The sequence below is a fragment of the Meleagris gallopavo genome, chromosome Z (assembly GCF_905368555.1).
Source record: "Meleagris gallopavo chromosome Z, MGAL_WU_HG_1.1, whole genome shotgun sequence".
Classification (NCBI taxonomy): domain Eukaryota; kingdom Metazoa; phylum Chordata; class Aves; order Galliformes; family Phasianidae; genus Meleagris; species Meleagris gallopavo.
In genome coordinates this window covers 34,681,455-34,707,769 of record NC_139435.1, presented here as the reverse complement: position 1 = coordinate 34,707,769, position 26,315 = coordinate 34,681,455, and the positions used below count along the sequence as shown (strand labels likewise).

Below are 26,315 nucleotides of genomic sequence, written 5' to 3'. Positions count from 1 at the left end.
AGTTTTGGCAGTTTTTTTTTCTGTTTTTTGTTTTGTTTTGTTTTCCCCCCAACCAATTGATTCATTAATCAAGCTACATAAGAATTTTCTTTATTTGCAGTGTAATTTGTAGGTGTTGGCAGAAATTACAGGGAAGTCTATAGTTGTCTTCCTAATCTGAGTACAGTTTCATGTTTTCTCCATTTTTCCCGAAAAAGATTTATCTACTTAATAGTTCCTTTTGTAATGCAGCTCTCTATAAAAAACACGATTTCATTGGCTGAAGAAGTCAGTCTGCAAGGTTGAAAAGAGGATTTTTATCTGAGATAGAGATGTAGAAGCATGATCTTTCATCTTTTAGGTTAAACTTTTTTTCAGTGTTCCTGTGTGTATCAAATAGCATAGGTGCTTGAACTGTGGACAGTGTTAGCTTGTTCATATTGCTTGATGACATGCTCTGTAATCCCTGCTGGTAATAAGTAAGATCTGTTCAGCTGAAAAGCTATCTTTGTTGGTTTCTTAACGCTGCATATAGAAAAGAAAAAGGATTCTCACAATACTTGAAAAAAGTAAGTGCTATTAAAAGAAGACATGCACCTTTTGCAAATTGGATGTAATATTGAAAGGAAAATACCGGCACTAGACCTAACCTGCTTCACAGACAAGTCTTTTCTACTTTTTTTGATCTTTTGTAAAGGTCCTTTGGATATCTTGTGTGAAAAAAAGTATCTTACTTTTAAGCATACATCTAATGCTGTATTTTTCTCTCTTGCAAAAATGCAGTCTCTTTGATATCCTATTTGATTTCTTTGTGTACAGAGTGGTAGGAATTTCACCTGAAGTGAAATCTTGGAAAAAGTGAAAGAAGTGAAATACCATTGGAGCCTATCTAACTGCAGAAGGTACTTGGGAACAATGAGAGAGAAAAGTTTTAAGTTCACAGGAAAACTTCATTGTGTGTGAAACATTTTCAGTCCATCAGTGATTGTTAAGCCAGAAAAAGGCTGACAGATAAAATAAGAAAGAGTTTTGAGGAGTTTGGGGTGGAGATGTTTTTTCTAATGGCTAAGTATGACAAATTGATTCAGTTTTGTATGACTGGCAGTGCTCCATCATTCTGGCTAAAGCTGTATGCGAATGTGAAAGCGATGGAACATCTGGGGTAGTTGATAGAATTGTGGGGTGGTTTTGCTTTGTTTTGTTTTTTGAGAATTCTACCAAGGCTGCTCTGAAGGCTATGATTTGGGATTTGTGCAATTTTGAAGTTATTAGACTGTGCTGCAGCCTCATCTTGCTGACAAAATCAGTCATTTTATGAAATAGTATGTCTGAGTAGTGACAGAATATGCTTTGGAGCCTGTAAACACATACATAGGAAGAGTTGCTGTAGAACTACAAGATGCAAATATGTGGCTTCTATTACACAGGAGGTCATGCAAGATGGTTTTGGTCTCAGAACAATCTGTGTGTGTATATGCAGATTAGTCCCCCTTGCAGGGGGGAGTGAGAGACGTTTTTCGCAGAGGACGTTAATTCAGGTAAGTGGTGAAATTGCCTTCTTCACAGTAACAGAGGTTGTGCACTACTACAAAAGTTACACTGTCAGTAACCATAACTGAAGCGTTACACTCAGGTACCCCGATACATAAAAGAAGAATCTCCTAATAGTTGCTTTGATTGTGGTTGTAACATTAATGTTACAGTCTTTTAACTAGAAATGCTGGATGGTACAGAGTTTCACTTAACAGTTCTGATCTAAAAAACGTCGGTCACAAATCTGTTTCAACTGAATTAGACTATTGTGATTCCTTGAACATTTTCGATGCCACCAGATAAATGTTACTCAGTGTCTTATGTTTGCAGAAGATGAAATTCACATTACATTCAAAACGAAAGGATGAAGTTTCTAAGTACGCTTTTAAAAAATTAGGTACCTGTTTTTTCCCCTTTCTTCTTCAACAGCTATTTTTTCTTAACAACTTCCTTAATTTTATTTTGATTCTTCGTGTATTTTTGGAACATTTTTTAAAGAGGAAAAATGTTGGTATGCATGTGAAGAAAATGAAAATAATTGCTTAAATAGTAAACAGATATCCCTGAATCTCATGTCTTGTTTCAGGAGTGTGGAATTCAAACACTAATGTGGAGTGTAAAGAAACATTTAAATTGAAGAATTAAAAACAGTATGTCACTGGCAAAGTTTTGAAACTGAATGCCAGGTGTTCAGCTTTAATACTTGTATCTACATGAGTTGCAGAAGAGTTTCATATGAAGCAATTCTTGCCTTGTTAATTTACTTTGTATATAACATGCCACGTTTCCACTGAGCCTTCACCCTACCCTGCCCCACTTAGTTCCTCTAAGACACGTCCTGATCCCCTGCATATTTCTTTTCAGGCACATATTTACTCATATGAACAGGTGCATTACATAGACATATGATGCATTTGCAGGTAGTCAGTTCCAGTGTTTTAGCTGTAAGTTTTCACAATAATAGACATTTAGTCAGGACTTCGTGGAAGAATTCTTCTCTGCAAGATCATTGAATAGCCAAAAAAAAAAGTACACTTCAGAAGTGTACTTCAGTGACAAACATAAAAGTAGGCCTACCTTGAGCAACTCACTCTGACAAGTGTGGATGACAGTCTACTCATCTTTGCAAACTGCATAGGCTTTTTTGTTTTTTGGGTTTTTTTTTGCCCATTCTCTTCATCTCCCTTTTTTTTTCCTCTCTCTCTTTTTTTTTTTTTTTTTTTCTCCCCTCCAAATATTCCCCCCCCCCCCCCCCCTCAAATTGATGAAAGACAGAAATTCAGAGGCTTTCAGAATTGGCAAAATCTAGTCACACAGCTTGAAGGGCAAACAGTTTTTTTCCCCAGCCCTGACTTACATTCATTAATATTGTGTCTGCTGGAGTCAGATTTATGAAACATTGCTTATATTTGCAGTGCTTTACTTTTAACTCCAGACCTTGGCTGTTATGTATATGAGCTCAGGATCTGCAGAAGATTGGCATGGCTTTTAATGCTACTGAAATTCTACTGGAGAATAGTGGCATTTAAGCTTGGATGTCAGAAGAGAAAGACGAGATTGTAGGAGGAGTGGTCCTTCATTGAAAAATAAAAGGATAACGCAGAATAAGTTTAAATCCTTGATAGTGTAGAATCTTTCTTACCTAGGTCTTATGGAACATTTAAAGTGCATTGTGTTCTCTCTTTATAAAACATAATAAAGAAAATAATTAGAACTTAATTGCCTGGAAAGAAATAGTCATGTTTTTGTATATTTCTTTCTAATAACTCCTGTCAATAAGCAAAAAGGAGCTATTGACTTCCATGCTGTCTGCAAGCAAAAAAGAAGAAAAAATTTATGAATACCTAAATACTTTCATTTTAGGCTTGTACTTTTCCTCTCCTTATCCACATGAAATGTTTTTTACATTACAATTGTACTTTTTAATTGTTACATTTCTCTGCTTTAATTGCAGTATTTGCTTGTCTGAATATTATAAAAAGATTAGGAATCTATCATAGAGGTATTTTCAGTGTGTTTATTTTTCTACTGAAGTCTAACTAAGTCTTTTCTAAGGAGAAGACAAAGTAACATATTTTCACAGAAATGTGAGACACCTGAAGCTTGAAGTAATTTTGATTTGAAAGGGAGTCAAAAGCACTGGGCAGTGAGGGGGGAACAGCAATTTCAAAGGAAGACGACTGCCACCCTACCTGTGTTTAGAAAACGTCTTGTTTGTGTTCTGTCTCCCTTATGACTCTAACATTCTATCCTTTTTTCCTATTGTCATACGTATTGCTGGACTTGACTTGTTGGAAGTTCTAGCTGTAAACTTTGCATTGGGAAGTGTATTTGGGTGATACCCCTCAAGTTTTTGTTCATTTGTTTGTTTTTAAGTGGGAGAACACTGTTGTATAAGTGTTGTGTATGGTAAGCTTGTTTGCTTAGTGGATAGAAACTGAAGAGTGTGGAAAGTTTTATGTTTTTGACATAATATATCTGGTTCATATTTCCATGATTTTTGATATTGATGGCAATACTCTGTGATCTGGTTAAGTTCATCAGCATCACCAGGGTTATTTTTTTTCTTCACCTGAGGGGTTCAGGCAGCTGCAGCTAATACAGTCCTCCTTTCCACTCCACCACAAAACTCCTTTGCTGGGGCCGTGCCTGCTTGCTGTGAGGTATATCTGAGGACCCAGTAAGGACTGTAATTACCAAGACTTTTCAATTTTGGTTCTGAGCTGCAGATATGGAGAAATACCAGCCTTCATTAGGGTTTAATTATGTCTGGGAACAGATTTAATGTGTAGTTGCCTTGGAGTACTAACAGAAATGTGCTTGTGCAGAAAGTAGGCTTCAGTCAAAGTCTTCCCCTGTGTGGGGTAATAAGATCCATGTTGGTACTCACTTTTGGGACAGGTGACCTTTCGCACATCAGCCCTGTAGAGGAGCACAGGGGCACAGTTTCCCAAGGCACAGAAGCTGTTCCCATGTCAGACTAGATAAAAATTGCTTTAGGACAGCCTGGGACATCTCTAATGGTGCTGGTCAAATGCAAGTAGGTGCTGGTCTAGTCAGACCAGTCTCTGGCAGCCAAAAATCTTACATGGGATACCTTGTGGTGCATCTGCTTTGTTGCTGAGAAGTCGTCACAGTTCAAAAAGCTTGTAGCAGTGGAAGATACACTTGTGTAATGTCCAGTTTGGCCATTTTTTTCTCTAATAGCTTCAGACATAAATGTATGGCATCCTTCCAAGTGATACTTAGGAGGGCAGTGAGGCTGTGACAGAATTGTGAATCTATGAGAAGATGGAAGTGACAGATCAGTTTTCTTTCAAGCCTCTGGTGCTATTTTCTGTGGTTTGGGTTTTTTTTTAGGTCTTTTGTTGTTGTTGCTTTGTTCTGACTTGTTTTTGTTGGCAATTGTGGGTTTTGTTTTGTTTTACTGAGGATTAAATCAGTTTATCCTCAGAATAGAAGAAACTGAAGAAACTGCAAGTGCTGTTGCAACTTATGTCTGGAGATTAGTTGGGCTAAAATTATAACAGAAAGTGTGGTAAAGAGAAAGGTGTCTGTTTGGAGGTGATACAAAAAAATAATTTTAACTGCTGTAACCTATGTTATACATTCCCACTTTCTCCCCCTTTGCATCTTTGTTGTTGTTCTATAGTTTTTTTTCTTTTTTTTGTTGTTATTTTGTTTCTTCTGAATATAACAGTTGTATAGGTACAAGCTCAAACCTTTTGAAGTTGCATTCAGTGTATTTAGTTAGTTAATTTTGGTTAGCCTGGACCTTTGAGTAAAATCCTTCTGTTAGTGGGATTTTTCTGTTTCTCCACCAGGCAACCTATCCAGTACTTAAAAAACAGCTTCTTAATAATGTGGTCCAAGTATACATTATGTCCTTGAAGAGGAGCCTAAGGTTGTCAGCTAAGAAGTGTTAATTCAGGTGGTCTTGAGAAGGGAGTGGAAAAGACCTGGCATGCCACCATAGTAAAATACATGGGTATTTTGTAGATAATACATCTGTCCATCCTCCTTATTCTTCCCCATTCTGAATAGCACCTCTGTATCTTACTTACATGCCCTTTTCAAGCACTTCTAGACAAAGACTTTGCCAAAAACAAAACCAAACAAAACCAAAACCAACCAAACAAAAAACAACCCTATGTGCGTAAGTGTCCAACTGAAATAACAACAAAAACAAAACAAAACAAAAAAAAACCTCATTTTTGAATCTTTCATGTTTCTGAGCTGAATGAGGGGGTACTGTAAAATCTGGTGTTTTCCATAGCTGGTGTTATGGTTGCCAGGCAGTGTTACATTTTTATCTTCCTATTGCATGATAGCTGGTAAGCACATTCTTTATCCCATCTTTCCCACTGGCTTTCAGCTTAACTGAGATGGCAGTGAAATAAAATTGTTGCTTTCTGTGAGGGTGTATCTGTTAGCTTGAAGCTCTGAGGCAATTGTGAGCTTCACAGAGCAAATCCTTTTATGGATCAGATAACACAGAATCTAGGCAGTTACTGAAGTTTCAGTGGTATTTTCATACCTTTTTGATGAGTCTTGGATTTGGGAAGATAAGAAACAGATTTTTTTACCTCAAGAAGTGTTGCTCTGCTGTCTTGGTAACTGCTAGATTTGTTACAGATGCCTTTAAGAAGTAAATAACCTATTGCTTGGCAGTCCTAGAGACTTTTTATTCTTACAACTTCAGCCTTTTTGTCTGCTTGAAACAATTGCCCCTGGAAATATTGTTCTTCATGCTTCTTTCAGCTGAAGGACACAATTAACTAAGAGCCTGGTTGGGTGGGCTTTCCCCTCTGTTGTTTCGCTTTGTTCTCATCAGCCTGAGTATTCACTCAAGAACTTTCTCTCAAGTTCTAGCAGATCCTTCTTTTACAGAGGTCATCTCAACGCTGTCAGAATGTTTCTGTGTACGTGATACAATGTGTGACTCGTTCACATTAAGGAATTAACAAATCTAGCGTTTAACTCACTTTAAAATTTTGCTTTCCACAACGAAATTGATAAAATTGACTTTCCCCTCACACTATAATTTCAAGTTATTAAATCAGAAGGACTAAATGACTCAGAATTAACAGATGCAGAGTGTTTTGAATCTTAATTCTTGTCTGGTATGTTTTCTGTCTCCATTGCATCAAAGAATAGTTGTGCGTGGTAGATACATACATCAAGAGTATAAACAACAACCAGGACTACAGCTGAGTAAGATTGTCTTAATCAAAAAGGTAGGATACTTTTTATTTGTGAAAAGAGGAGGAAAATTCAAGAGTTTATTGGATATCTTAGTTTTAATCTCATGACACAAGCATGGGCATACATGCTCACTATGAAGATTGTCATTCTCTGCAATTTACTGTATCATGTTTGTTAGCTCTGCCCACAGATGCTTTGTATGTACATGCTGGGGCTTGTAAAAGGAGATGGAAAAGGTCTTCTGCTTGTTAGGTTTATCTGAAGATTTTTGTTTGTGTTTGTTTTGTTTTTAGCATAGATTATCCTATTGTTTAATTATAAATATATATTTTTCATTGTTATAAAAATGTCACAGTTGTGAAGATAACATCCTTTAATCTCTGAAGAGTTGATGTTTTCCATTATGCTTTCTGAGACAGTTCTTGCCTTTTTACACAGAGAAGAAAATATTGTAAATTACAAATAACCATGTGCCCAGATTCATAAATGTTCATTTTTACCTCTAACAGAGACTGAAATTTGTGATTTTTATTTTTATTTTTTTTCCTTTCTTTTAAGGATCTTTGGTCTACTGTGTATAATTTTTGTATTCTACTGCAGAGGTTGCCTGTGAGTTCTTCTCAACGTTTTTTCCAGTGCTTTTGGGCCTTAATACCAGTTAACCTTTCTCTGGCAGCATATGGATGATTTCACATACTTCCAGAGTCCTTTGTCTCTGTTTCTTGTATAAGCAGAAGTTCAGTAGCAAAGGTGATGGGAAGAATCTCTTTTATGAGCAGAACATTCTCTCCAGTGCCCTAAAGCTTCACCAGGCCAGTGCTTGAGACCTCTGGTCTTTCTGTTTTGAACAGTTACTGAATAGCGTTCCTTGCACAAATTTAAAGTTAAGTTTTGAATAAAATGAGGATTGCAGGAACATGGCATGGTTGCAGTACTCTTACAAGTTTAGCAGGGAATTATGACATTTCCAGACTGGTGTGTGCAAGTTTCTTTGGCTTTGATGTCAATTCAAATTAAAAGAGATGTGTAAGGACTGTTGTAAATCATGTGGAAATTGATTCTAAATCAACCTAAATTAATTCCTTGTATTCAAGGAGATTATACCATTTTGGTCTGCTGCTGACACATATTCATCCTTTGCACCACAAAGTTTTACACCCTTTGTAAAAATCTGTGAAAGTAGATTTAGAAACAGTGGGAGACTGAAATCCAGTGTGTGATTGACCTTTCAATCAGTTAGGTGCATACTGCAGCTAAATTCAGTGTGCTACTATCCCAGTATGGGTGTTATGCTTGGTTCTTTGTTCCATATGGATCCCTGGAGTTAAGAACGTTTATTGCGTTATATAAGGGGAAAATAACAATTACTAATATCTACATAATAGGTGTAATTATGCATCCCCAATAATTTTTACAGTTCACTTATATTTCTACCAGAGACCTAAATCTGTTCATGGTTCTGCTCAAGTAGTTGAGTGTTCCTTTGGTCATAAATTCATGGTTTTGCACTTCTTTCCTCTGTTACATCCAAAGTTCAATCTCTTGTGTTTTCAGTTGTGGGGAGACCTGAATGGTAAGTCACTGAGTCTTGTGCCACAGTGCCTGGTATTTGGCTGGCTCCAGTTCTCATTTAGGCAATGGATTTTTTAGGTGCTATGGTTACACAGCACAGGCCAGTGTACAACTGTCTTACAGCAAGAATGTTGCCTGTCTTTCTCCTAGGAATCTGCATATTCTTTTAGGCTAGTTGTGATTACAAAAAAAATCCCTCTGCAGTAAGAAATCTTAGTTTTGAAATTTACATAGCTTATTTTAATTAGTAAATGTGTCAAGGAAGGAAAGTACTGAATGCAGCCTCTCCAGCACGTTACCTCTTTATTTATTGATTAAGACTAAGACATATGGGTAACAAACACATATTTACATATGTGTGTACTACGTTTCTACATATAGGTAACTACACCTGCAGTTTTAGTTTTGTTTATTTCAGTGATATAGCTTGTATTTGGAGATGGGTATTTTTCAGTGCCTTGTCTTGAACAAGAATAATCCTCTCCTAATCCCTGATGTGTTTTTGCGGGGAAGGAAGGTACAATTGATGCAGCCCTTGGTACAGTTTAACATATTGAAGCAACTGGAGATATTAAATAGGTTCAGTAACATAATTTGAATATGAATACTGCACTGAAAACTAAAAAAAGATTTTTTACTATGGCGCTGTGACTAACTGAATATTGCTCTCATTGTATATTTTTTCTTTCCAAGGCTTCCTCTGCTGACTGGAGTGAAATGTACATGTGCTACCAAGTAATGTGCTTCCTGAGGGACTGAGAATCATGCTGTATTTAAATAAATATTATTTGTTGTCTTTTGTAAAAACCTATACTAGTGAAATATTGATGCACTGCTGGAGTACTTTATGAAATTCTGTGGAGAGCATGCTGAGACAGCTTACACTCAGTGTGATGACTTTGCAAATTCAGCCTGAGGTCTCTCTGCTTCTAATGTGACTTGGGGTTGTGGGTAAACATGTTCAAGGAATAACTGACTTTGAGGACAGACGAGGCTCTTTTTGCTTGCAAGCTCACCACACGTAATAATTTATCTCTTAAAAACGTTGTGTGAAATAAGAGGAAACAGTTATGTCTTTTATACATGAGAAAATTGATTAAAAAAATGTGTGTGCACATAATCTGTTTCAGTGATACAGACTGGGCCAGGCGGGGCTAGGGTGCAACTCAGGAGTGGCCCCAGATGTTTGTGGCATGGAACTGAACTGGGGCAGCACTGTGTCTGGGCAGAAGTGAGGGGCGGTGGGAATGGAATGTGGCCCTTCAGCCAGGGAGGGCATGGGCTGTGCTCACAGCATGAGACACTCAGAATGACCATGAGGGGAGGGCAGGCCTTGGGGCTGTGGGGCTGAAGACTGTGCCCTATGAGGGGAGGCTGAATGGTGGGACTGGTTCAGCTGGGAGAAGGGGCTGCTTTGGGTGCACCCTAAGGTACTCTTATGAAGTAAACATGAACAGGCATACTTGAATATAAAAATTGCTTGTGCGTGCTTAAGAAGGCAAGTGATTATACAGCTGAATATGTGAAACAAATAATCAAATTGGAATCTCATTTTTTTTACCTTATTGGAAATTTTTCCTTAACATTAATGTGGTAATCTTGTGTCCGGATGATAGCATAGCCTTTGGTGGTATTTTAAATATTCTTTAATGTAAAGTAGCAAAGAAAAATTCTCAAGCAATTTTATACTGTTGCATGAAAAATATGTGGAGATGTTTAATTTTTCTTTTTTACGGGCAGTGAGGTAGTTTAACCTTCAGGAAGGAGCTGGTTGCACTAGTAATCAACCTCTGATTTCTCTGTTCTGGAGACAGATTCATCCATCAAGTCTTGAGTGCTGAGCTGAGAGCGCTCAGAAAGCACTTTCCTCTATATGTGTGATTACTGGAGCACAGCTGCTGTTCCAGGCAATTAATGGGAGAGTATGATACATTTCAGATGGGTGCTGTGTCTTTCCCAGGTCAGATGACTTTTCTTGCTTATATTCTCTTCTGTCTAAGGCATTTTACTTAGGGTATTGATTTCTGTTTGCTTGTAGGAGATGAAGATGCTCTTGGAAGGCTAGTGAGAAAAATCAGGAAAAATCAGAAAAATAATATTTTAGTAGTCTTCAGCTTCTACATAGGAAAACAGATTTAGTTAAACATCCATCTTATTATTTAAATCAGTGATTTAAAGACTGGTTGTTAGATAGTTGAATGGATATACTTAGATGCTTGGTTCTCATTAAAGATTATTGGGACACTTATTCAGATCCCCAGTTTAGTGAATCAATTTCAGTGTTTTTTGAAATCTTCAATTTTTTTTTTTCCCCAAAGTTAAAAAGTAAAATTTAATTAACTGAGTAAGTACAACCAGAATAGGACCTTCCTTGGGAGAAAGGTTAAAGTGAAACAGTTTTCTTATTCCCTCAAAAGACATAACCTGGAAATTTCAGTATATGAAATTAGTCTGAGATCATTCTTTTGTAAGTGAAAGAATTTTACTGTGGAAGCATCCATTTTGCGTACAGAAAATGGATGGCTTTTGGGTGGTCATTAGAATATTTTCTGTGGTCTGTAATCGCTCTGATTTGTTTCATACATCTATATCCGTCCACAGTGCTATCTCTCCATAGTAAGCTAGTGTGTTGCATTCTTTTATTAAGATTCATAAAATTGAATCACATATTTTCAGGTGCTATTGGAAATTTGGTTGTCCTAAAAGTTCTGTCATCTGGAATTTTTCCTTCTCTTCTAACTTACTGTCATTCAGTTAAAGCCGGGATATATGTGTTAAAGATTTCAGAAAGTTGGTCATTATTCTGTGTTTTTGCATAACTTCATTTCTTTCTGCAAGTACTGCTCTTTCTCTGTGAAGGATACTTAGATATGAGTTTGAGTGCAAGATATTTAAATTAAAATTATTAAGTAATCCTCTATTCTAAACTAATTCTATTTCTGTCCAAATTAAGGGAAAGGAAATCCTATTTGGGATGAACTTTTCAAGGGGCTGTTACATTAGCATCTTCACTGTTTTTATGGGCTTGAAATTGAAAGCGCTGGAGCGCCTTTGTTCTTGTTTCCTTAAATAGCAGTTTCTTGTTCTGTGCTAGGGGCAGAGGAATGCTTGTTCTGGTAGTTTTGACATACATCTGTCCATTCTTTCCAGCAGACCTTAGATGCAGAAGACCTTACCTTGTTATTGAAAGTTTCTTACTTGGATATCTTTAGATGGAGAAAGCGAACTGAGTTTCCTCCTAGTTATTTTGAAACAGGATTAATTTGTATAGAAAATCTCTTTTCAATTCATGTGGTACATTAACTATTACTTTGAAAATTCAATTTAATTTTGATATTAAGATATGCTATACTTTTTCCTCCCTTGTGAAGGGGATAAAAAGTCAAATTTTAGAGCTGAAACACAGCGTGCCAGGTTTGCAAGAATTATGTACAGACTGTTTCTGAAAACGAGATTAGTCTGGAACAAGGGCAGTGTTATATTTTGCTCCCTTACTTTCTTATTTATGTAAGAATTCTTAAGTTTTAGACTAAAACTATAGGTGTGGCTAAGACAAGGAGAAGTGTTTGCTCATTTGGAAGGTGATCCCATTAGATTTCCCCTGGGGCTGTAGTGCAAGTTGCTCCCATCTAGCCTTCCCTGCCTGTCAAATTCTCTGACAGAGGGCAGATGAAATTGCTATTGTTTTCTCGTCAGTATTTCCAGTGCTCTTTCATGGAGCTTGTTTATTCAGCAACTTGTCATCTAAACCTCTTTGTCTGTACTCGGAGTATTTACTTCAATTTCTATTTTACATTAATTTTAATTTTTTAATTAGTATTTGGTGCATGGTTTTATAGATCTTTGAAGTTTAAAGTATTCCAACAATAAAACACAGGCTGAAGTTGTATTTTACCCACAGACATACAGTTTAACTTAGAATTCTGAAGATGTCCTTTTCATGACACTACATTTTAAAGGTTCAGAATAGCTGAAGCTATTATGTGCAAATGAAGCCTTCTGAGGCAGATAAGCCTGCTTGCTCTAAGAAACTCTCATAGTTTAATCTGTACGGGTTTTTCCTGTTTCTGTGGGCTTTATTGTTGGCAGACATCTCTAGTATTTGTATCATCTTTTGAGGCTTTTAATCAGTCAGGAAGGCTAACATGCCTTGCTAGTCTCACTGTGGTCATTGTTATGAGATTAGTAATGCTGCTTCATGTTATAGGAAAGGTGTTTGGTGCAGGAGTCGTCATCTATCTTAGATAACTTTAGATAGATTCCATGAAGATATCTATGTTGAATCTAGCTGTCACATGCTTCCCTAGGAAAAGAAACATGTTATTTCAGATGCATGCTGAGTCTCCCTTTTTATCTCTGTTGATCTCAGAAGTGCATAGAGTAGTCAGCTCAGCTGGAGATACCCCATTAGAGAAATGTGGTCTGCAGAGGTGTCACATATCTTAGCAGTTGCAGACTGCGGTGGTAGGACTAAATCTGTCATTTTACATTACTACATTCTTCCTTTGTGCAGAGATAGTAAGCTATAGGTAAAGTGGTAGAATATTTCTGTCATACCTCTGCAATGTTAGAGCCCCTGGCATAGTTAGTTTTTCTAATGCATGCCTTTCAATGTCACTTAAATGCTACAGCAATCCATAGAAGGTCCTCCAAGAAACAGCTTGGAAATTATTTTTCCACAAAGAATTTGTTGATAAAATTGGGAAGTCCACTACCCAAGAGAATCATGCTTTGTTCGTGCTTTTGGAGAGTATTTCTACAGGAGGTTATACTGTAGTGCTGGCTGTCGTCTGACTTCAGAGCTTATGGAATCAGAAGTTTATTTGCTGGGAATGGAAGGGTGCCATTTGTTGCTTCTGTTCACTGTCTCCACTTTTTCTTAGAGTAATTTCATAGTTTGTTGCTTTTTTTCCCTTTCTTTCCAGCTGTGATTGACAAAATGTCAATAGAGTAAGTGACCTACCCACCAGAACTTGCCATGAATCATTTGGTTGGACCGTCTGATGGGGAGGTAAGTGAAGAGCCAGGAAATGGAGCAGTGAATGAGTCAGTGGAGGCTGACCTGGAGCACTCAGAGGTGGAAGAGGAGCAGCGGTATGCAACTCACTATCCAAGGCATGCAAACGGCAGCCAAGGGGGCCTGTCTGGGCAGGAGGAGGAAGGGATGTTAGCTCGGTCAGCCAGCACTGAGAGTGGCTTCCACAATCATACAGATACTGCAGAAGGGGATGTGATAGCCACAGTGGAGGATAGTTACGACACAGAGAGAGTTCAGGAAAATGAAGATGAGAGTGCATATGCAGTGCAGTATAGGCCTGAGTCTGAGGAATACACAGAGAATGCTGAGGCTGAGCATGGCGAGGCCATTCATAACCGAACACTGCCCAATCACTTACACTTCCATTCCATCGAGCATGAGGAAGCCATGAATGCAGCCTACTCGGGTTATGTCTACACACATCGACTATTCCACCGAGGGGAGGATGAGCAGTATGCTGAGCCTTACGCTGACTATGGACTGCAGGAGCATGTGTATGAGGAGATAGGGGATACACCAGACCTTGATGCTAGGGAGGGGATCCAGCTATATGAGCGGGAAAGAGAGGAAGCTGATAATTACCGCAAGGAGGCCCTTGGTGCTCGCCTTCACCATTATGATGAGCGGTCTGATGGAGAGTCTGACAGCCCAGAAAAGGAGGCAGAGTTTGCACCCTACCCGAGAATGGATAGTTATGAACAAGAGGAGGACATTGATCAGATTGTGGCAGAGGTGAAGCAGAGCATGAGCTCCCAGAGCTTGGACAAGGCAGCTGAAGACATGCCAGAAGCCGAGCAGAGTTTGGAGCATGCTCACGCTCTTGTTGGTGGGGGGCATGAAAGCAATGGCCAGCTCCCACCTGGTTCTCGAGTTACATCCAGCTCGGGAGAAACTGTGCAGAGGTACAGCAAGGAAAAGAGAGATGCAATTTCACTAGCCATTAAGGATATTAAAGAGGCTATTGAGGAAGTGAAGACAAGAACCATCCGTTCTCCTTATACTCCCGATGAACCGAAGGAGCCTATCTGGGTGATGCGGCAGGACATCAGCCCAACCAGGGATTCTGACGACCAGAGGCCACTAGATGGAGATGTGAGTACACAAAGCTTTCAGTTCTCAGTTATTTATTTCTTTACATGTTTCTTTAGTGGTAGCATACATTGCAGTGAGAGAGGGTGGATTTTGTTCACGTTCTGTGACATGTTCTTCAGCAAATTATGCAGTGCTTCGCCTATTTAAGATATGTACTCTAGAGGGCTCGTAAGAGGTAAACATGTATATATGTGTGTTGTAAGTGGACCAAAATTTTCTTGTTGAAACACTTCTGACCGCAGTTAAGCTATTAAGGGATTTGACACACAACGTTTTCACTTTTTTTTTTTTCTCCTGAAGCAAATGCTTTTCAATTTTTCAGTGCCATGGGATATTTACATTAGCTGCTGAACACTGTCTTGTATAATTTAGCCTTCAATTTCCTGTTAATTCTAGGTTTCTAAGTCTCAATAGCAATACTAACAGTTCCATCAAAAATATGTAAATTTTATATATGATGATGTCACATATCCAGATTCCAGAAAAGCTCCTGCATTCTCTAGAAATGTCCTTTGATCTTCAGTATATTAACACTGTAAAATGCATTTGATCTCCATCGTCGTAAGTATCAAAGACCATTGTTGAGATATACAGCATGAACTTTTCTCAAATTTCCCTTCTTCTGGCATGAGGCTTAACTTGAATCAGAATTAATTCACAGTCTGTGGTTTCAGTGGCTTATATAATAATGTTTACTTGAAATTTCATGTGTTTTCTGTATTTCTAAAATAAACTCATAAACAACTATTAACTGTGTTAAATTTATGCCTGTGAAAATAGCTGGGATACTAAACCTACCAGGCAAAAACAATTTCTGAAGTGGTCCCATGCTATTGCCTCAAGAATAACTGTGCTGCACTGCAAACATCTGCTCCATCCTCTTCATTGCTGTCAAATCTTCTTTCTGTCCTTTGTTGTTTTGAAAGAACTTTTTGTGTACTTTTTTTGGCCTTCTAAACTAAATTACTCTAAGATTCTAGAAATGTGTCAGAATTATCCAGAACACCTCAGGCTTAGCAAAGAAAATTCAGTTGGTGAAAAAAGATCACATACCGTGTAGATACACTACATTCTTCTGTTTTTCTTCTTCTTTTTTTTTCTTAATCTGTTTTCCAAACTATGAATGCTAGTTTTTTACAAATGAGGAGATATTTTTGGAACATGGGATTGAAATAGCTTGCAGATTTTATTTTTGTTTCAAAGCTGTTAGAAACACATAGTGATAAGTGTGTTTGAGTTTGTTTTTGTTTCTTCACATTTTCATGGAAATTTTTAATGAAACCAAAATAAATAATACTGCAAAAACTATTCCTACTAATATTTTTTTTACATTAAATAAGGCACAGAATTGATTAGCAGTCTTTTGAAGACTAACATTCTCAGATTGTTCTGTAAAAGAGAACAAGTATCTTTAATATACGAAATTTCCAAAAGCTTTCATTAATTCTCTGCTGTTGTTTGAATATGGATGACATTACTCTTTTGCTGTACATTTTGATCCTTGGACTGTATCTTCCAGTGCTGTTTTTTTTCTGGGAAGGTCAGAGAACATTCTGTTGGTTCCTGACTGTCTGATCATAACTCCCAGAATGAGTGATACTCTCAGCAAGACTAAGTTGTGTATCCTGGTGAGTCCTTTCTGAGGGTGTGTTGGCTGATCTCTGAAGTATTAGTACACTTTGCTGAATGTGATTTTCAAGGTATTCTGGTAGGATAGCCTGGTGTATTCATACAGTAGTTGAAACAGTTTTCCATCAATCTCCCTCAGTATTGATATCCATATTGAAGTACTTTGGTGTTTCAGTTTTGCACCAATTCAGTAGTTTTCGTTGCCTGTTGCAGAACCCGACTGAGATTTTAAGTTCCAGCTACAATTAAGACAGTGATGTGTAGTGACAAATATAGCTCTGTGCGAAATTAAATGGTAGTTGTAGTCTGTACAGACTGTACAGACTTGCTCTTGGAAAGAGAAAGTAAGTCGAATAATGGTTGAGAAGATCTGTAGCAGATTGAGGGAAGTCTGTAGTGCAGAAGAAGAATATAGTACAGGATTTGGGATTGGATAGGATTTTGTTTCTAATTTAAGATTGTATGGTGTATGCTTTAGTGGACTTTTCACGTCATATTTCAGCTTATACTGTTCTGAACAGCTTGTTTTCTTAAACAGAGCATTACATAGCAGTAAACTGGACAAAATTGTGTTAATGCTGCCTAAGTGACTGTGAGTGATCACAGTGAAAATGTAGCCAAAGACTGTTTATCTGGATTTTCCTTCTCCCTTTGGAAAGAAAAGAAACAGGATCTCAAACACAAGCTTTTCAGTGTAATCAAGTCTGTGCCAGAGATGTAACTCATTCTGATTACTAATATTTGGTTTTGATGTAAGAAGGAATGACAGAGAGAAGCAGTGCAGACATGCTTTTCTTTGCCCAGAAGTAACATGGACCAACAGATGATGCAAATTGAATATTTTATTGCCTTCATTATTTTTGAAGGTCTGCTTTTAAAATTGTCCCCACAATGCTTTTTTTAACAAAACTGTTTTGCTTTTAGAGGTAATACTTGCTTGGAAATACATGTAATAATTCTATATAGTTAGTAATGTGATACTGAAACTGGTAGAATCCCTTTTAGAGTTAAGTAATGGTCACTTTTTGCTTAGCAAGGAGCTCTTCAAGAGAGCGATTCAGCTAGAGTCAGAAGAATGATTTTCAGTTGAGAGTCATTAAATATGACAAACTCTTTTCCTTTTTTTCACAGTAAAGTGACTGTCACTCCTTAGTTCTGAGCATTTGGATAATAATTTCATTTAAAAATTGTTGGACGAAGATGATTTTGTACTGCCCAGAGACTATTTTGAGATGCTAGAAACCAAGAAGTGTTCAGCTAGCCTGCGGCTGGATATATTTTGGTACTTAGGAAAGATTTATGCAGTAAGCATAACTGAAGGATACAGATCAGTTGGGTAAAAGTCTGTTTTTAAGAAGCCATGTTTCCATGTTTACTCAATATTTAATCTGCCAGGAATTTCAGACACTCCTGTCTATTTCTCCCCACAGCAAATGTATTGTATGTATACAAACAATGAAAATTACTCAACAGCCATGAAAAGTTCTACTGCAATAAATGGTAGTATGGTGATGTCAGAGGTAGACAGCAGACTTGTGTGAATAAATAAATAGGGTAACCAACTATCTGCTTAATATTAAACAGTGGAAACTGCTGCAGTGGTCTTGTGCACCTTCTTTAGTGGTGCTTTCTCTTGGGTACCAGGTGGTTTGTAGAAAGGCATAGTACTTTGTAATAAATACCGTTTTGTTTTTGTTTTTGTAGTTTGACACTTGAGATAGGAAAAATCAACGTACATTTCTAAAATCTATTTACCTGAGAACATTTTAAAACCAAAGTGGAAGGTCTCTTGGATATAGCCTCACGAGTGTATCTTTTTCAAGTGCAGTAACGATTAGAGCTGCTCAGCTGTGAGAAATGTGACATCAGAAAACTGACCCATAGTGGAAAAGAGCTGTGAAGCTGCAGTTAGGTTAAGTTTTGTCCGTGTGAAACTGGAGATACTCTATTCATATGCTACTGAACAATGCTTATAGCTGGAGACCAGTGTGAAGCTTATGGTCTGCCTACAGTATCCCCTAAGGGGATATTGTTCTCAATGCCTACAGTTATCTCCATGGAAGGGAATGACCATACTCCATTTTGGTAGCTCAGACTTCTTACTCTTTTCAGATTCTCCATTTGAAAATTGTTGTGGACACCTAGCCAAGCATAGGAATTGCAGTGCTTAAAGATCAGTGTAGAAGATGTTTGCAGTGTGTGGATGCAGAGTAGAAAAAGGAATAATAGTAGGAGATACCTCAGAGTAAGGTGGAGTATTCTAGTATATAAATTGTACAAAAGGTCTGAAAACCATCTTTAAAATGTCAGCTGTGATAACAGTGGCTTTTTATTTTGTGGAAATAGAGGGGCCTGCTGAGAAATTCAGCAAAAGGTACAAACACTCAAGTGGATCTTCTTTTGGCTGGGATTTAAGGAGTATTTCTGTCTTCTCATGGCCAAAGAACAGAATCAGATTACCTACTTTATTTCCACCACAATCAGGAGAAAACAGTGGTTTACTGAGGTCTGTTAAGTTATTTATGAAATTATAGATCTTAAAACTGCTTTGTTGACCTGCAAGGAATGTTTTATAGCTGTGTTCTGAGACTTCAGTTTTGTAAAGATCCGTCAGTGGTGGCCACAGTCTCTGTTTCTCAGCAGACACTTGAGATGGTGGATTATTAGAATAAAGCCTAATGCAAATTCAAACTGAATACGTAGATGGTTTAGATTTGTGAGGTGGAAACTCACAGCTTAAAGTAAGCCTTTCACATAAAACAGAACTGTGCTGCATTGTCTGTGTCTCTGTTCTTTTTGGTTTTGGGTATTTTATTTCAATCCTTGAGTTCTCAGCCGTATATCTCAATTGTGATGAGTCCAGAAATTGAGTATCTTTATGGAGATGAAGTTGCTTCACTTTTTCCAGTACATGACTGATGTTTTATTAACAAGGGAATAAAGAAATCTGTTTTAAATAATTTAGCAGGTTTCACTAATAGATGAACTTGGAGTGAAAGAATAGAAGTGAAATAAATATGAGTTTGTATTATTTAGATACTGCTTTCTTTCTCTGAGTGAACCTTTTAAAACTCTTTGTTGAGCACAAAAACTATGGGTCATCTTTCTGTCAAGATCACAGTCTTAAAATTCTATAGAAAGTTCAGTTTAAGAAAAAAAAATATATATATATTTATTTTAATCCCCAGAGCAGAAAGTTTTATGGTGATTCATCAGTCACAAAGAAGAAAGCCAGTCAGAGTTTCTTAGTAGCTGAGAATACTGCTGAAAAGAAAATGCAGTAGTAGTCACGTAAAAAATACATATTTTCTGTAAAGAGTGTCAGAAAGCACTTTGTCATGTGCTTGAAAATGCAAGAAATATACCATTCATTTAGCATCCTCATTCTTTAAGGTATACATTTGTGGTCCTGTGATGTGCACTTTTCTCAGCAGTGAGTACCAGCTGAGGGTTGTCTATGAGAAAATTAAGATGCCTTAATGTTCCTGTCTCAAATCACTACATCTTACATCCAGTCTTTAAGATTTATGACTAAGTTTTCATGTCATCCTCAATTGGCATTTCTCAATTATAGAATGCTATTCTTCGCTCTATCATTTGCTTCTGCCCTTATTTGCTAGCATGTCAGAATACAAGAAAAACTGTTCAGAGCAGCAACTGTCAAGCAAGATAAACAGCATGAGAACCTCTAGAAGAAAAAAGAGCGTTTCATAGTTCTGATTGGATAAGCACCTGCATGAACGGTTGAAGAGTGTTCTGTAGAATGCTCTGTTGACTTGTAAAGGTGGATGGGAAAGTTGTAGGGGTGGATGAGAAAGCTAGAAAAAAAAACATGTGAAGGTATATAAGTGATGTGAGAACTTGTAATAAACAATCTGAATCATTCACATCTGAGTCCATGCATCAGATGCTGCACTATCATTAGTCCTGTAAGTCTGTGCTAGGTTGCCTTCTAACGTTCTGCACTCTAGATGTAGAGTTTGAATTTTGAGTAGTCCTTTGCAGAGCCAGGTGGTGGATTTGATGATCTGTGTAGGTCTCTCCTAACTCAGAGTGTTCCATGATTCTGTGAGATATTTATCAATTAATGTTCTTAATGGTAAGTGCTTTCTAGAGCACGCTTTTTTTTTTTTTTTTAACTGAGTCATGGAACTGTATTCAAACTATGAATTCAAGTGAAAATACAGTTGTGGAAGTCCATGCTTGAGAAGGAGAAGCAGTCAGCACTGTGCCTGCTCTAGGAGTCCTGTTGTGCTGTCAGCCTTCCTTCTGTTGCACATTCTGCTGGATAGACCCTGCCCTCTACATATGTGTGCTATGTGATGGACAGTCAGAGTTTGTACAGACTTAAGGTTTTATTCAGAGAGAAGTTACCAGCCCATAGGCTGTTGCTCTGATACTGCATGTTTACTGCTCCTGATTTCTGTGGCTGAGAGGTTCTTTGGAACAGGCAAAGGGTCTCTTCCCTAGCAGTCTCAGTTACATTTATTGTAAACTCACTCTGAATTTTCTGCATCAAATCTAATGTTATTCTTATCCTTAGGTATATTTGTATTTTGTATCCAAGATTTAGTAATTAAAACAGTGACAGGTTGGGATCTTTTCTGAAAGACATTGGTGTAGATACGCAATCATAGCTCAGGCTAAAAAGATCTCATTTTTTTTAGCCTCAGTGAATTTTGCTGGAGAATTATGTGTTTGTCTTATTGTGCAGACAGTAACGGACAGTGTTTTAAAAAGCTAGTTTATTCCAACTTTTAGCACTTGTGGACATTCATATCCCTCAGGAGGTTTGTCAGGCACTGTCTGCTGGCTCTGAGTAGCAAGAGGCTTCATCATCAGCAGACATCTTCAGCCAAACCAGTGAGGCCACCTCAAACAAAGACGCCCCAAAATGCTGAAGTTCTCAGATCTTACATAAAACTGACTTCTGATCATACACGACCTCTTTGGCACATGCACGTCCCACTGCTGCAGATCACTTTAATCTATATACAAAACATAACCTGCCTTATCTGTGTTTACAGGTCATTATTCATGACCTTATCTGAATCTGCAGGAGTAGTGATTTGTTGACTACAAGCAAGTATCTTACTTGTGTTCTGCTTGGTCATTTTTTGCAGCAGAAGCTGCACTGGGGGGGTCAGGCAAAGTCCTTGCCGAGGGCAGTGGTCTGCTCATTGAAGCAAAGAGTGGTACCTCTCAGTTGCTGAATGTACAGCAGGAGTCACCTGGCGTGCCTGGGATTTCTTTATAGAGAAGTGCTATAGCCACAAAATGTTTTGTTCTCATTTGAGTAGATCAGTCAGTTAGTTATCTTCCCTCAAGTTAACCTCTGTTATCACCTGCGCAAATTAGCAGTGTTAAGAGGATGTCTGGAACCACCTATGAAACTGATGCATGAGTGTGCTGGTTATGCAGAGAGTGGTTGTGTCACAGTTTTAACTAGAGGACAAATTGGAGTTTCTTTCTGCCACAGGTAAAAAATGAATTTCATATGTTGTTCCACAGCATGTGAGAATGTGTACAATAGTTTTTTTTTTTCTTTTTTTTTTTCCCGAAGCCTTCATCTTAACACTACATTTAATGCAAATTTATACAAAACAGACTGGTAATAATGATTAGCTATATTGTAAGGAAATTTAGCTCCTTAGCTCCATTCTTAATGTGTACTTGAGATCATTTGAAAGCTACGAATATATGTTGAAGGTATCAGTCTAGTTTTTAGTGAACAGAATTTTAACTGTTCAAGTCACAGCAGATGCTCTACAAGAACATAATAGGCAGTTTTGGCCAAGAAAATCGCTTTCTGATAGCTAATCGAGGTAGCCATAGGAAGGAGTGGAAGGTAGATTACTTGTTTGAGTGATTTTTGTCTTTTTTGCATTGTAAAGCAGTTCTACTTTTAAACCACATTGTCTTGTGGTACTTAAGTATTGTACTTAACTATCCAAGAAAAATTTTTCGTATTTGGCACATGAAAATTACAGTTCTTTCTTTCTTTATGAACTGAGCTAGCAGCAAAGAAGTAAAATAAAGTTTTTTCCTTTATACTGTCATTTTCATACATTAATATAACAGACACAGATCACTAACTTGAATTCACAGAGCTCTCAGCACTACTTAAGTGCTTTTTTTCCTGCCAGACCTTTCCAGAGGAAATGTGAGAAAACGTTGATGCTCCTAAAATCCAGCAATCTGATTTCTATTTCCATTCTTAAGAATCAGAAATCAGACTTACATAAGTCTTGTGAGGCCGCACCTCGAGTACTATGTTCAGTTTTAGGCCCCTCACTACATGAAAGACATAGAGGCCATGGAGCATGTCCGGAGGACAGCGAAGCTCTGAAGGATCTGGAGCACAGATCTTATGGGGAACAGCTGAGGGAACTGGGATTGTATGGTCTGGAGAAGAGGATGCTCAGGAGTGACCTTACTGCTCTCTATAACTACCTGAAGGGAGGCTGTGGTGAGCTGGGGTAGGCCTCTTCTCCCATGTAACTAGTGATAAGACGAGAGGGAATGGCCTCAAGTTGTACTAGGGGAGATTCAGGTCAGAAATAATGTTAGGAAATAATACCTCTCCATGAGAGTGGTCTGGTGCTGGAATGGGGCTGCGCAGGGAGGTGGTGGAGTCAAGAGGCATTTAGATGAGGGGCATGGGTTAGTGGGAAAATATTGGTGATTGGTAGATGGTTGGATTGGATGATCTTGGAAGTCTTTTCCAACCTTGGTGATTCTGTGATTCTAAATACTATCATGTTATTGCTTACATGATCAGACAGAACTTGTTGTATGTCTTTCTAAAGAAGAGTGGTGAACATACATAACATCCTGCTTAACTGGAGATTCTGTGGATTGTAAAAGACTTTCTGACAAACTCAAGGTCCTAATCTGTTAAATGAATGGTCTAACTCCTGTTGTCTTCTATGGGGTATACTTTGAATCAAGTCCTGAAAAAGGACAGCTGTGGTGGATTTCTTATTAAAAACTTTAGCTGTGGAATTTAGGTGCATTTTCTTTCCTCTTTCTCCTCCTGAAGGAAAGAACAACAACAGAACAACACTAGCTCATAACAACACTGAATGTATACTGCTTAATAACATTATATATAGTGTACAAGGAATGCAGTCATGGCCTGAAAGTCAGTTTTATATCAATAGCAAGAAATAGTTTGATAGATTACAATGGATAGACAATTAAAACAACTGGGCACAGATGTGACTACACTTGCATGCTGGATCTGAAAATTTTGTAGTGCTTTGACCTTTGCTTAATATGTGTGGTAGCATTCAGGGGACTTTTTATCACTGAGGTCAATTAAATTTAAAGCCCTTGTTTTACCCAGTTATCTTCTGGGAATTAGTATACAGGAAGAGGTAATCTGCTGTTCTTTGGCCAAGAAGCCTGTATGCAGAAATTTTAAGTAGTGGTCTTTTTAACTTCATCTTGCTGTGCTGAAATAGTATTTCATCCTTTCCTTTTGTTTGTGGCCCAAAGTTATACTGTTTTCAGAGACTCTGCTGCCATAAACAGGTAGAACAGCATTGCTTTTATAAAACAAAGGCAGGTGGTTGTGTTTGAAGAAGCTGCAGTGTTGGTTATGTTTTTCTTCACAAGTTATTCAGCAGCCAGCTGGGCTGACCTGGATAAGTTCCATGCAACACAATGCTTCATCCTCTCCAGTTACAAGTTCTGTTACTGAATTCCTTTGAGCAATAGCAGGGGAAGGCTTCTCAAGTGGAGTGAGTTGTGTGTTGGTTAGAATCAAACAACACTGAAATGGAGATGGAGAATTTTTGGATGTACCAGGTTGAGTATTGTAAGAAAAGTGTAAGTAGATATTCAAGTGGACAACTTGTACTTTTTTATTATTGCACTTTAGAAAACACTTTCATTCCTCTGATGGATCTCTCTATGTAATAACAGCATGCTTCACATGCATTTATTTTGTTTGTTCTGAAAGCATTTTTGTTAGGTTTCTAGAATTTGTTTTCTTATCAGATAATGAAGCAGTCAGTAAGCATGTATTTTAGAATTCAGTTTGTACAGTAACTGTGCAAGTTGTTTGTCCGCTGTGATTTGTCAATTTATTTCATTACGGGTACAAAAGCTACTTCCAGACTGTGACTGCATTCTTTCTTTGTGGATTTTAAGTGGTGGCTCTAAACAAACATTGTGATGTGAAGGAAAACTCAGTATTTATTCTTCAAATGCTGGTAGAAAAGTTTTCATGGACAGTACTTGTTTCCTCTCGTGTAGCAAACTTTGTAAGCAGTTTGTTATTTGTTATTTGTAGGCAGCATATTATTATTATTGATAATTTTGGGAAGAGGATTCTTTTTTTCTTCTTTTTTCTTCTTGTTAAAAAAAATGAAAGAATGGTATTAGACTATTTTGTCATTGGTGATGAACTGCTGAACTGGCCAAACTCTCTATATCAAAGGAGGTTGTAGAAATCTGGCTCTGCTGAGTTAAAAACTCAGCTTGTATAAACAAATGCTAAAGTTGCTTTAGAGGATTTATACTTTATCACGTGCACAGACATGTTTTGCAAGTACATTCTGAAAATCTGCCTTTAAAATGCATGCTGGTTTGATGCTTTGTACTCTGATATGTTTTGGTCACCATCATTAATTCCAGCTCAGTGTTGTGTCACATTTGCATTCCTGTCTGCCCTTCTGTGGTCTTCAGGTACCTCACTATGGCATTCATTACCAGCATTCATCAGGAACAGCGTCTGGTTAGGATAGCCTTTTCCACAGTTACCAAAATACTCACTGACAGATCACATAGAACTGGAAAATTGATGATACTGCTTTGTATGCTGTTCCATTTGTTTTTGTACTGCGATGTTCTAATGTGATGATGCCGAATAACTAGCATATGGCATGAGAGACAGTTTATCCGCAAAACTGTCTATGGGTTAAAGAAGTAAAGGAAATTAGGAAATTTGATGTAGGAGGCATGTATGTTATTTAGATCACAGAATGAACTGTGCAGAATTTAGAGTTTGTACATTGTCTAGATTGAGGAACCATTGATTATACTGGTACTGTATAGCTGTTGGGTACATCAAGAAGTCCTTGAGTATGTTAGTATTACTCTATACAGTTAATAAAAGGTGCTTTTAAAGATAGTGGCATGACATTTATGGACAACTTTGCACCCTATTTCTGCTTAAATGAAATTAATTTACCAATTCAGATTTATTATGTCTGAAAGTCTATGTGCTGCTAGGAGAAACTGCAATCTTCTCTTCCCTCTTTACAGTTTGACAGTTAAGAATAAGTTACCTTTAGCAAAATCTGTTCTCTGGTTGTGATCAACTCACCTGTCTACCATCACAGCTTACTTCTGCTTAATGACTTCATATTTTCTTTCCTAAAATGTCTGAATTCCAGAACATGGGTCTGTGTTGCTCACAGCTTTCAGAAAGCTCACAGAATCATTTGCCTACATGTGACAGGAATGTTCTTGTGCAACTGGCAGCCCTGTGACTGCAGTGTTGCTGAATGCTGACAGTCAGTGTAAGCAGTTGGCCCAGTGCCACAGACAATCCTCTGTTCACCCCACAAAAATGATGTTATGACACACTTTTTGGCTTAGTCTTTCTTGCCATTGTGTACAGATTTTCAAGTTTTCCACCTGTTTATTTCATACATTACTGATAAATAAATGGTTTTAAAAAAGATTTAGCTGTTCAGACCAAGTCCAGTGAGGTACTGAGTTACATGTGATCATTGTGATAAAGTCAAGGGTTACAACATCTCAAAAATGTTTGTCCTGTTTTGTTTTTTATTTTTCCTTTTTTTCACTCTCATTTCTTATTTCCTCTGCCAAGTGAGAGGAAATTATGAAAGAAGAATTTCTACATTGGTCACTCAGATCATTATTTAATTTTATTTTCTTGCCATGTCTAGTCTCCATCTCCAGATTCTTCTTCACCTCGGGGTGCCGAGTCGTCAAGTAGGCAACATCACCAGGATGTCTGCAGTACAGCAGAGCCCTCCACTAATAAAGAGGTAGAGTGAAACCTTTTTAAAAGCCACAGTCTTGTTCATGCTGCTCATGCCTTTTTGTTGTCATTCCCCTCTTATACCTGTGCAATCTCTTCTCTTCTGTCAATACTGCAACAAACTACAAGGCTGATTTACAGCTTCTTTCCCTTGTGCTTGCCTGGCTGTCTAACTGAATTTCTAACATGTTTAAGAAGGGTTATTATAGCACTTCTGACTCTGTTTGGCTGCTACAAAATTTATTTAAC

General features: G+C 37.7%; 1 protein-coding gene across 3 annotated transcripts in view; it reads left to right on the top strand.

Annotated features, from left to right (window-relative positions):
* Nucleotides 1-26,315, top strand: part of APBA1 (amyloid beta precursor protein binding family A member 1) — an 84,499-nt gene that overhangs the window by 35,105 nt on the left and 23,079 nt on the right. For all 3 annotated transcript variants that reach the window (XM_085214422.1, XM_085214424.1, XM_085214421.1), the window contains exons 2-3: nt 13,215-14,419; nt 25,972-26,073. In XM_085214422.1, the coding sequence (XP_085070548.1) occupies nt 13,268-14,419; nt 25,972-26,073 (1,254 nt within the window). In that variant the 5' untranslated portion in view covers nt 13,215-13,267. The remainder of the gene's footprint in view (nt 1-13,214; nt 14,420-25,971; nt 26,074-26,315) is intronic.